The following is an 11,608-nucleotide window of genomic DNA, read 5'->3' as shown; positions in this document are numbered from 1 at the left end:
TGTTCGAGGAAAAGAGGTGTAGATCCAGAGTTTAGTTGAAAGTAGAGTATAGTCATAACCCATTTCTGGGGAACTATTGGTAGTCAAAGTAATTAGGGAGTGATGATTATTTGATCGATGAGTGGAGAAAGAAGGAGCAGGTAGAGTTCCGCCGTTTTCAACAACTGTTCATGCCGTGACTCGAAGACGACGCCCTCTCTCCCGCCTCGCACTCGACGTGTTTGTAACTTTGTAGTAGCTTTTTATTTACCAAGCTCTCGTCTTGCTGCAAGCGCAAACCCACCAGTTCTGCACTTTCTTCTCACTGCAACACCTTCATTATCTCTCTCTGCCGCTTCTTCATTTCTTTCTTTTCCTAAAACCTGAAACTCACAACAAATCAATCGTTCTCTCAGGCTACAAGTGGGAATTTCTTTGTGGGTTTTAATAGATATGTGGATATGTATGCTTTGTGAAGTGGAATAATGGCGTCGATCCGACGGGCTTTATCGCCGTACGACGATCAGCCGTACCATAACGGCGAGAGTCCGTACTCGCCGAAGCTCTTCCCCAGCTCCAGGTACTCGTCGCCGCTGAATGAGTTTGCGGCTCGATTCTGGCGATTCCTCGGGTATCCGCCGCGGAAAGGTCAGCACAGCTGGCGACGGGCGTTCTACAGGTGCTTGTTCTTCTTCTTCTTGGGTTTCTTGCTAGGATTGACGACCTTCGGTCACGTCGACGACGACGGTAGTAGCAGGCCCGACTTCTTCGAGATCACGCCCCCTCTCGTCAACGTTCACCGAAGCGACGTCGTTGACCGCGAAGCCTCCGAGGCCAATCGTCTCTCTGTTGGCTTGCGCGAAGCCTCGGAGTCCAATAGTCTCTTTGTTGGCGAGCGCGAAGCCTCGGAATCCAATAGTCTTTCTGTTGGCGAGGTGAGCTTCGAGGGGAGGATGAAGTCCGATTTGGTGCCGATGAAGCAGCTGATTGTGGTGACGCCAACGCACGGCCGGGCGCTCCAGGCCTACTTCTTGAGCCGGCTGGGCCAAGTCCTACGGCTAGTGCCGCCGCCGCTCCTGTGGATTGTGGTGGAGACGAACTCGGCGTCGATGGAGACGGCGGAAATACTGAGGAAAACCGGAGTGATGTACAGGCACTTGGTGTGCGCTAACAACTCCACTAACGTGAAGGACAGGGGTGTGCATCAGAGGAACGCTGGGTTGGAGCACATTGAGCGCCATAGACTCGACGGCATCGTTTACTTTGCCGACGACGATAACATATATTCCCTACAGCTGTTCCATAGCTTGAGAGAAATTGGGTTGGTAACCCCAAAAAAAATAAAAAACTTTAAGCTTTGAATTTCGTTATCTATATTTGGATACTTAAAATTCCATCTTGAAATCCTGAGAGGTTGCTCAGCTGGTCCGGCCTTGATTTGCTTCCCAAGGGTCACTAGTTCAAGTCCCTTAGGGCCACTGGAGGTTTACTTCATCGTTAATTCAGGGCCCTATGAGATTAGTCGGCAAGCTGGCCGAACACCCACGGTTATTAAAAAAACAAAAAAAAAATCCATCTTGATGCTATAAATACATTCTGTATTCGTAATATGACTGATTTTGTTGGAGTATCTCATCTTCTAGTTTAGAACTGCTTTGGAAATTGGAATATATATTTGTGTGTGTGCGCGCGCATAATATATATGAATGCCTGTACGTATGTATTATTTTTGCTTGTGGCTGCCTATTATGTATTACCTCTAAAACCATATCTTTGAGTTTGCTTGATATGTTTGTGATCATAGTACCTATAAAAAAGAGGTTTGTGATAAGAGTAGTAGAATTTTGTTTTGTAAACTGGTTGCTCTGAAGAAAAATAATTTTGCAAAGTAATCTTTTCAGGGAAATATAATTATTGGTCTCATCTTTGATTTTTCTTTCCATTTACTCGAACAGTCATGAAGTCTCCCTCCGCACACTAAGGTCACAATGTTTGTTTAGACGCTTGCAAACACCGGATCAAGTGGTTTAGACTCCTGCGCTCTTCTATTTTTATGTAGTATGTGTAGCTTGAGATTTGATCAATTCATATCAAATTTGGAGTTGGTTTTTCACATTATCCCTATCTATTATGACATTAAATCCTTCGCCCTTAAAAGTTTTGAATTGTGGATTACTTGATATTGTAATCCTCTAATGGTCTTAACAGTTGAGGTTCAATGTTTTCAGTTTCACTCCTCTTATTTTGTTTCAATTCTCTGTTTTTTTCTACAGAAATGCTCCCTTTTTCTGTCCTTTGTCTCCTGTTCTTTTGTTCCAGTAGATGAGATGGCATTCCCCCCAACCCCTCCAAAGGGAGACTGATAATTAAAGAGATAAGAATAAGGATTGAGGTCGTAGTTTTTTAAGCACTTTTTCTGAATGAAAATGAGGATAACATACTTATTGAGTTAATTCTCTCTTTGAGAAACTGTTGGTATGGGTTTGTTAAGCATGTATTCATTTCATCTACAGTGTCAAAATCATTTATAATTGTTGAAACTTTGTCATTAAGAATGAATTGCATTATACCCTACCCACCTTCGAAGATCCTAATATTGCTCTACTTGAGATGCAGCCGGTTTGGCACTTGGCCTGTTGCTATGCTTGAACAAAGCAAAAACAAGACCATTTTGGAAGGTCCAGTGTGCAACGGAAGTCAAGTAATCGGATGGCACACAAACGTGAAAAGTAAGAGACTTCGGAGGTTTCATGTTGATATGTCAGGATTTGCTTTCAACAGTACAATCTTGTGGGATCCAAAGAGATGGAGATGCCACACCTCAGTTCCAATTCGACAGTTGGAGACAGTCAAGGAGGGTTTACAGGTATACATGATAGAGTTGCTTCTTCCATTCATTCTTTCTTCTTTGCAATATCATTTTCAAGTTGCCACCTACTGAAAAATAATTGTGCAATGTCATACTCTGACTTCATGTATTTCACAGGAGACCACATTTATACAGCAAGTGGTGGAAGATGAAAGTCAAATGGAAGGTAAACCAGCTGGTTGTTCAAGGATAATAAACTGGCATCTTCATCTTCATTTGGAAGCTCATCATTTTGTTTATCCTAGAGGCTGGCTACTTCAGAAAAACCTCAATGTTGTGCTCCCAATTAACTGAATTAGACTTAAATACTGCAATTTTGATGCCTTGAGAGGTGAGAATTTAATTTATTTTTTCAAATTCTTGGAGGAATGACAAGTTTCATTCAACGGAGAAAGTACAAGCAAACCTACTTATGCAGGACAAAAGACAATCAGCTTAATGTACGTGACATTCCTTACTTATGGGAAGGGGTGTGTCTAATACAGAGATGAATTCCAAATACCACAAAACACTGTTTTTGATAGAGTTTCAATTGCTTTGCAACTTGCACCTTGAACTTTTTACATTTGTACTATTTGATGTGTCCCAGAAGTTGTGGAAGAGAAAGCTAAAAACAAGAGCCTTTTCATTTACTTTAATTCTTACTTTCTTTCATGACTAGTGTTACCATATTTTCATTTTGGTGGTTCATTTGTCCCCGGATTGATCTTTGCGTCAATTTGCTGCCATTATCATTGTGCAGGTATTACTTGTGCTCTGCCGGGAACATCAAAGAAAATAGTCGGGGTTCTTATGGAACTTGCTCTGTATATGATGTTGGCATTGCATGAAAAAATCAAGCAATGGCCATCTTAGTTCTCAATTACTTCTAAGATTGTCTGATATATGAATTCTTCTTGCAAAACTAAGTCTTTCCGTAAGTGATGGTAACCAATGTGATTTGGAAGCCATGTTTGTTGTCCGAGGTCGATGGAGTAGTCAGCTCAGACGACACTATCTTTAAAAAATATGATTAATTTAGAGAGTTATTAAAGGCTTGTATGAATACAGTAATCATCTAATCATTACAATTTTCTTAAATTTTTACATAAAATATAATATACAATTCAATTTTTTTAAAATTTAAACTAATAATAATATTAAAAAATATATTTTAATAATATTTTATTTAACTCAACTAAAATCATATCATTATCCAAACGAATCTTAAATCTTGAATAATTATATTTCAAGAATAAAAATACCAATAATTACATGGTTATTCCTTTGGATAACTTAACTGTGGCTACTTTTCTTAAAAAAAATTAATAATAATAATGATAATAATCCCTCCATATGAATTTTTCTCGATTCATTGACGTCTCCATCCTGAAATGTATAACTTAATTTTTTTTAGCCATAAAAATGTAGCTAGAATTTTTATATTTCATATGGATATTTATATAATAATAAATATATTATTGATTCTTAAAGTATGCAAATTCTAAAGTTTGAATCTTGAGAAATAGGAGCTGCTCTTATGCAGACTAATTTTTTATTTTTTATTTTAACTTCAGTACATTTCATTATAAAGTTAATGACAGTCCCTACATAATACATTATAGCCTTCCTGAAACTCACCTCATCCCAGGATCCCCCCCAAGATTATTCGGCAGAAGATAAAAGTCGAGAATTGAAATATCGTATACAAGATATGGAAGGTGATAACCGGAGAAAATGACAACTTATTTTACACATGGATGGAGGCCGATATCGGCTCCAACGGCGGCTACTCAACATTGAACATCTACTCAAACCACCCAAATCAGGCAGAATTGTAAAAAAAAAAAACAAAAAACAAAATTTGAAAGAATGAAGCTACAAAAGAAAATGGAAATATAATTCCTAAAACACAAAGCATGTTACATTCAGCAGGGTAGCTGCAGGAGGAAGGATTCTTTTGGTAATAGAATCAGAATCCCACACCGACGGTTAAGATTCATCTTGGTTCCACAGGTCAGCAGTCATATCCAAGTGATCGGCCACTCTTTGAACTTCAGATTGGGACCAATGTCTTGACACTTTTAATTTTGCCCTAACAAATTTGGGACCAATATCCGGAACCTTGGGATTGGGACTAAGGCCCTGACCATCCATACATTGCTCGTCAGTTTGCTTAACTTCAGATTCTCTTATCATGTTCAAGTTGCTCCCTGAACTGAAGAACTCGTTTCAGTAGAATGCAATGATGACACACGAGGTTGTTGCATGTGTGTATCATTTGCGAGACCAAGAACCGCTAGTGTCGATCTGCCAAAATGCAAAACCCGGTGAGTTAACCACCCTTATTTTTTATTAGTAGGTTAACCAAACTACAACAATGTCAACCATTTCTGACAGATAAGCCTATTTCTAATATTAGCCTTCAGATATTTCAATATATCTCCATCAGGAGAACGTTTTCAGATGTAATAAACTACTAGAAACACCATGCACAAACAGAAAGAGTAATATTCTTGAATAATTTGAATCCAGAAAAACAAATGTTCTAATACAAGAGTTCAAACAATTTGTACCATTTCATTCTGGCCTTCACAAGCTTATAAGGCTTATAGGGCCAAATCTCAACCCTATGTTAGGAATTCTAGATTTTAAGCTTTTGCACTTAATTTGAGTTCACTTAACCAAATACTCTCGATCGCTCACTGGGGGGGGCTGCATGCCAAACTTTAAAGAGAAATGCTTCAGCCACAAAAAATCCCACAAAAGCAAATCTACAAACAGATTAGATGAGTTAAAATTCGTAGATCCAGAAAGATGCATACCCACAGTGAAGGTAAAGATACCTTATGACACTTCAAATAAAATATGTTAAATTTCCACAATCTGTTATTGAACAGCCTAGTGAAAAAAATTAAAAGTTTTGCTGAGGCGTGGGAAGGACTCCAAAATTTTCAAAAACACCAGTTAAATATTAAATTTCCACATTCATTTATGGCATGTTACTTGGTGTGGGGATACGGCTCTTAAGAATACTTTTCTTTCCCTCTTTAGGATTGCAAGGGCTCAAGAAGCTGCTGTGGCTGATTCTTTTATTTTTTTTGGTACAACACTCTTCAATGGAATGTAAATTTTATAAGAGATGTGCATGATTGGGAAGTAAATGTTGTTTCTGATTTTTTTGGAAGGCTATATGATATGAACATTGTTCAAGGAAGAGAGGATGGTTTGCTGTGGGTCAAAGCAGGAAATTCCAGATTCTCGGTTAGCTCCTTCTTTAAGCGTTGACTTATCATTGTGTTAATAAATTTCCTTGGAAGTGCATTTGGAGATCTAAGGTGCCTAGTAAGGTTGCATTTTTCTGCTGGTTGCATCCCTTGGAAAGATTTTGACCACGGATATTTTGACCACTTATTTCTTCATTGCGAGGTGGCTAAGAATTTTTGGATTTTCGATGGGAGAACTTAGAGCTTGTTCGGGGAGTGAGATGATATGAAAATTTTATGAATAGTAGTATAATAGTTTGTGAATAGTAGTGAGATAGTTTAAGTTGAGTATTTTATGGGTTTTGTAAAAGTAGAGAGAAAAGGTTGAATAAAAAATATTATAAAATTAAAATATTGTAATAATATAGTTTTATAATATTATTTTTGTTTGGGGATTTGAAAAAATTGTAATGATTAGTTTGAAAATTTTGTATTTAAATAATGTTTGGGAATAAGATGAGATCAGATGAAAAGAGATCAGACGAGAATTTTGTGTCTCATCTAAGGCCCAAACCTGCTAGAGAGTTTTTCTATAGTACTTTGTGTATTTGGGCGAAGGCTTTTGTATTAAATGGAGACAATTTTCATGATTTGCTTAGCCTATTCTAGTTCCTAACTTGTATCTAGGTGTTTTAAAATATTTGCCTGGCTTGCATAAGCCATATTCATTTGATACAAGGTGGAAAGTTAATCAAATCGAAGAAAAATGTACCTAGGTATTGAAGTTCTAATACTCGGCTGGGTTGCATAATCAGCAAGGGCACCCCTAAGGTTAGAGTGTTTGTTCAGAGTGCTTTCAAGTTGTGGTGGCGGTAACTGCAAAGAACAATTGGGAAAAAGTTAAATGGAGAGAACAAAAATTCAAGGCAAGGAGCACTACTCGAATTTAGATTATATGATACCTGTAGCAGCACGTCAAAAGAATGTGGCTGCGTTTGCGACACACATTTCAAAAAGCCAACCCAAAGCTTAGGCATTCTCCACACCTGCACCCAAATCGTACACACCATTTTGTACCATAATTATGCTAATCATGAGGATGAGCTTGAAAAACATAGAGCACAGGGAATCTTTTAATGTATACTTCGGGAAAACCCAACTCCATGTTAGGCAAGTTTACCTGTCTAGTCACAAGTTTGGAAAGAATCTCCATAACAAAATCAACCTGAACAGAGCAAACATGACAGTTAGAAATTATTCTTCATTCATAATTTGTATCTACCACAGACAAATAACGCATTCAAATTGAACGAGTCATGTCATTAAAAGTGACAAATACCACAAATTCCAGGTAAAACGAGGAGAGAAAATCCTATAAAACAGTGATGACACCTGCAATTTTATTGTTCTGTTCATGAACAGTGAAAAAGTTGCAATTCCCTGCACTTTCAGTAAGAACGTCTATGTGCACCAATCACTTCCCAAAAAATTGCACCCAGAAGATTTATAACATGCACAAAGGTCAATAAAGAATAATGCGGTAACGTGAAGAGGCTGAAAATATTTCCTCATCAAAATTTCAAAAACTAAGCATCATCATTGCAACAAGGCAGAAATTTCACAGCCATTTTATCGCATTACCAACCTGGTAGATGTCAAAATTATTATCATTTTTTTTATGATGCAGAATCCCGGAGACCATGCAAACGCAACATATCTTTTACCCAGACCTGTGTAACACGTCCTCGTCACACAAATCAGATAAATCATCTGTGCTCTTCACCGATGGGATATGGCCCCTAGAAATTGTTTGCACCCAAGAGTTGGAACCTTAGACCTAGAGGGAGCATACCACCAAGACCAAAGCTCTTACCGCTTGAGCCAGCCCCTCGGGGTTATCAAAATTAAAAGTCTAAAAAGAAGCAGCCATTCTGAATGCATTCTATGACACAAACTCAACATGGACATTACTATAGAGAAAATGGTATGAATGTAGCATATATGTAAATAAATCTTACCAGTGTAGGAAAAGCATCAATTGCCTGAATCACTGTTCTCATGAAGAGTAGAGGTAGAGGAGTTTGATCGACCTGAAAAATACAACAATTACAACTAACAAAGAACTGAAGATAATGTACATCATCCAGATAACATGGCATTCACATACCATCTGGCTCAATGCCTTGGCCAAGACCTGTTGCGTGAAAACTGTGCGTTGCTCAAAACAGGCTGAGCAAGCATCTGTTATCTGATAACATGAAATGGAACCACAAAAATGTAAAAATTGATGCATTTCACGCAACATATATGCGACAACCACTTCAATACCTGTAATAACCATCTACACGTGACATGACCACCAGACACACAACAACATATAATGATTAACATCAATCAGAAATCCTACAAGCTAATTTGAAAGCATTTTGCAGAGATACACTCCAGAATATTAAACCAGAGATCCAGGATTTGAGCTAAATTTTGAGCAGTGCAAGAAAGCAGCTGACCCACAGATTTCCCAACCAACAGATGAGCCTGGCCCAGAGTTCACTTTTCAGTCAAAAACTACGCTGGTCTTTGGGCTTTCTTACTAATCTCAATGATGTTGGGCACTCAAAAGCAAAGCTGACTGTCAAGATAATATATGATTGTCAAACATCGTTCTGCAGGGTTTTTTTACTTTTTTTTTTGGGGGGGGGGGGGGGGGTTGTTGTGGTTCACCGTTAAAAAACTAAATGGAAAAATAGTAAAGTGATAGGAATCAAGGAAGAGTACATTACAGTATAGTGAATTTAAGTTTGTAAATTTAACTCTCATCTTCAGAAAATTATGTGACATTCCTAATTAAGTATTTTTCAACCTGTCTTATGACCTAGACAAACCCCAAATTATCCTGAATTTGGGTTGAGCTATCGTTAATAAGGTAGTGAAGTGGAAGGTGAGCAACCCACATAAACCACGAGATCATGCTAGGTGCTATATTCTTCCCATTATTTCCAACTTCATCCCAAGCCCATATTGGTTTCACATTTATGTACGAGCACAAACACTTCAATAACACCAAAGATTACAACTATTCTATTTGGTGAAATTTAGGTATATAACTCCTATTAAAACATGGGAGAGGTAAAAAGCATGCAGATGGTAGCTCAATGTCTTCCCTATAAAAAAAGAACTGATTGTCGCTTGATGAATAAAAGCAGTTACTCAAAATATATATGACATGCCTTTTTAAGTGGAAGGCCATCTTTCTCTGGAGCTATGTGATGGATAGCAACCAATACTTCCGCAGGTGTCAAAGCTGGACCCATATGAGCTGAACCCTGCCACAGACAAAAATGAACTCAACAAGTTTTGTTAACTTAGGGTGGGAAGGTGAAAATAATTTTTTGTTATTACTGTAAATCTATGTTTTTGCTCAAAGCAAATTTAGTATACTGCCAAAAAGATTGAATGCAAGCTTTCCGTTTCTTCTTTTTTTTCTTTGTTTTTTTATCAGTAGTGATGAGAATCATGAGATGAAAGAAACGAAGCACAATCTTATAAAATCAACTCAGAACTGGAGGGGCACACCACCAAGACCAAGGCCTTTTACCACTTGAGCCAACCACTAGAGGTTAACATCTAGACAGACAATGGTTGTTCTACAAGACAGGCTAAAGTTAAGGAGCCTCTAAATTAGCCCAGCCACAACTAGAAACAACAGAAGTCTCCCTCTCTATCTAAAAATTATAAAATAACATAGGAATGTGGAATCAATTGTTTTCCTTCTAACAGAAATATAACAGACGTCTTGTTTTCCCTCCCTTCCTCTCTATCAGAATGAAAAAAAAATAACATAGGACCTGGAAGGATAAAAGATTTCAGATGTGTAATGGACCCTATTTCTATGAATAATACAATTTTGTATTTTTTACAAGTAATAATACAATTATGTAGTATGCTTAAGATCTTATCTTTATTTGAAAAATAAATTAAGATAAAAGAAAAAAAATGATATGGTATCGTTTGTGAAAATCATATATAAATCCTTCACATTTACCTGCAGTATGTGAGCAAGTGCCATCTGGAACTTTTCTAGCGGAAGGTCAACAAGCCGAGGAAAAATAGGTAAAACCTGCATGCATACAATGATCAAAATCCACACCCAAACCAGCATCTATCTCCAGTTGCCAACACATTAACGTTCACTAAGCAGCTATTTTTTTTCCCAATTAGTTGAGTACTACTTTTAAGGAGTGGATGCAAACATAAAAAATTACCTTACCATGGCATATTCTCATGAATGAACATTACCTTGAAGATGTTTTGTTTTACCATTCATCCAAATTACTAATTTATTGAATGTGAAAATCAACATATACAATCACAGATAGTAGAAATAGTACAAGGAAGAAAATTTGAAACAAACCTCATTTTTGGAAAGTGAAGACAGCATTGGAATAAGAATTGTGACATCCTGAAAAGGAAAATAGTCCACATAAGGACGAAGATGGCAAAAGCTGTATTTTGCTAAGAAACAGAAGAACTTTTTAGTTATAAGAATAACCTTTAGTTTAGTTTCATATAAATGTTTAACAGTCGCTATCAGATCAGAAGAAGGTGTTGTATCTTGAGTCAATATTTCCAACACCTAGCAAGAAAACAAAACCACTATCAGGATCATTCGTGTAAAATAAATCTCAGAGTAAAAGCAAAAGTTTCAAGGTTCAAACAGAGAAATGTTACAAAAACTAGAGGAACCTACCAGTGTCAAAAGATTTTCACTTCCTTGTGGCGGATCAGATATGATATGGAGCAATTCAGAACAAGATGACCCTAGGGACCTTATAAGAATCGGTATATGACGATGAAAAGCCTGATCATCCAAATAGGTTACAGAGAAAAAATTAGACAGTCAACATATCACATTTATATCATCAAACTTTTCAAACATTGCTCAGTTTAATGGTAATAACAAAAGATTTTCGTTACAATAGGGAGCATGCAGCCAATTGGGAAGGACTACTCAAGATGTTCACTGCATTAAGGGATCAAGTATAAACATCTCCATAACAATATTATTCCCCAATCTGTCCCCAAAAGAAACAAAATTACAATTGACAGAAAGAACCAATTTGCGGGATGCTATTCTTTTTTTTATTGGCACCAGGTGTCTAGAAGAAAGTCCCAACTAGTCCCAGGGTGCACAGGCCTTCGGCAAGGAGTTTCCCATAAGTGCTCCTAGGATAATTCAAGAGGAAATCCCCCGTCCAATGGCCCACAGAAATTGTTTGCACACAAGAGGATTCAAACCTTAGACAAGGAGGGAGTATCCACCAAGACCAAGGCCCTTACCACTTGAGCCAACCCCTAGGGGTTCAAGGATACTAGTCAGTTTTTTTTTTTTTTTTTTTATCAGTAAATTTTTATTGATTAAAAGAGTATGCAAGAGCCTAAGTATATGGGATATATACAAGAGCAATGCCTAAGCGTTCTAGTTTAGTGATACAAGGAATTCATGAAAAGTCGTGCCACGAAAATCAATTACAATCAACCAATGGAGTAAAGTATTCAAAATAAATTTCTAAGCTCA

The 11,608-nt window shown here is 37.4% G+C and overlaps 2 protein-coding genes across 6 annotated transcripts in view; one reads left to right on the top strand and one right to left on the bottom strand.

Annotated features, from left to right (window-relative positions):
• On the top strand, window positions 1-3,909 carry LOC108993133 (probable beta-1,4-xylosyltransferase IRX9H). 4 transcript variants are annotated; one of them, XR_001996455.2, is made up of 4 exons: window positions 1-1,300; window positions 2,596-2,845; window positions 2,966-3,288; window positions 3,591-3,703. XR_001996455.2 is itself a non-coding variant. In XM_018967900.2 (4 exons), exons 1-4 carry the CDS (start codon window positions 465-467, stop codon window positions 3,701-3,703), a joined length of 1,248 nt encoding a protein of 415 aa, XP_018823445.1. In that variant the 5' UTR covers window positions 1-464; the 3' UTR covers window positions 3,704-3,909. The 4 variants fall into 4 exon arrangements, 3 of the variants coding, with proteins under 3 accessions (XP_018823445.1, XP_018823444.1, XP_018823443.1); XM_018967900.2 differs by having other exon boundaries at window positions 2,966-3,014; window positions 3,591-3,909; XM_018967899.2 differs by having other exon boundaries at window positions 2,966-3,179; window positions 3,591-3,669.
• A 611-nt stretch (window positions 3,910-4,520) lies between these two features.
• LOC108993132 overlaps window positions 4,521-11,608 on the bottom strand; it is a 28,594-nt gene continuing 21,506 nt past the window's right edge. For both annotated transcript variants that reach the window (XM_018967895.2, XM_018967896.2), the window contains exons 17-27: window positions 10,781-10,891; window positions 10,583-10,666; window positions 10,445-10,492; window positions 10,076-10,150; window positions 9,261-9,356; window positions 8,201-8,281; window positions 8,052-8,123; window positions 7,214-7,258; window positions 6,996-7,079; window positions 6,806-6,909; window positions 4,521-5,137 (exon numbers count right to left, since the gene is read on the bottom strand). In XM_018967895.2, coding sequence (XP_018823440.1) covers window positions 5,029-5,137; window positions 6,806-6,909; window positions 6,996-7,079; window positions 7,214-7,258; window positions 8,052-8,123; window positions 8,201-8,281; window positions 9,261-9,356; window positions 10,076-10,150; window positions 10,445-10,492; window positions 10,583-10,666; window positions 10,781-10,891 — 909 coding nt within the window. In that variant the 3' untranslated portion in view covers window positions 4,521-5,028. The remainder of the gene's footprint in view (window positions 5,138-6,805; window positions 6,910-6,995; window positions 7,080-7,213; window positions 7,259-8,051; window positions 8,124-8,200; window positions 8,282-9,260; window positions 9,357-10,075; window positions 10,151-10,444; window positions 10,493-10,582; window positions 10,667-10,780; window positions 10,892-11,608) is intronic.

The sequence above is a fragment of the Juglans regia genome, chromosome 15 (assembly GCF_001411555.2).
Source record: "Juglans regia cultivar Chandler chromosome 15, Walnut 2.0, whole genome shotgun sequence".
NCBI classification, from domain to species: domain Eukaryota; kingdom Viridiplantae; phylum Streptophyta; class Magnoliopsida; order Fagales; family Juglandaceae; genus Juglans; species Juglans regia.
This window is presented reverse-complemented; position numbering and strand designations above follow the sequence as displayed.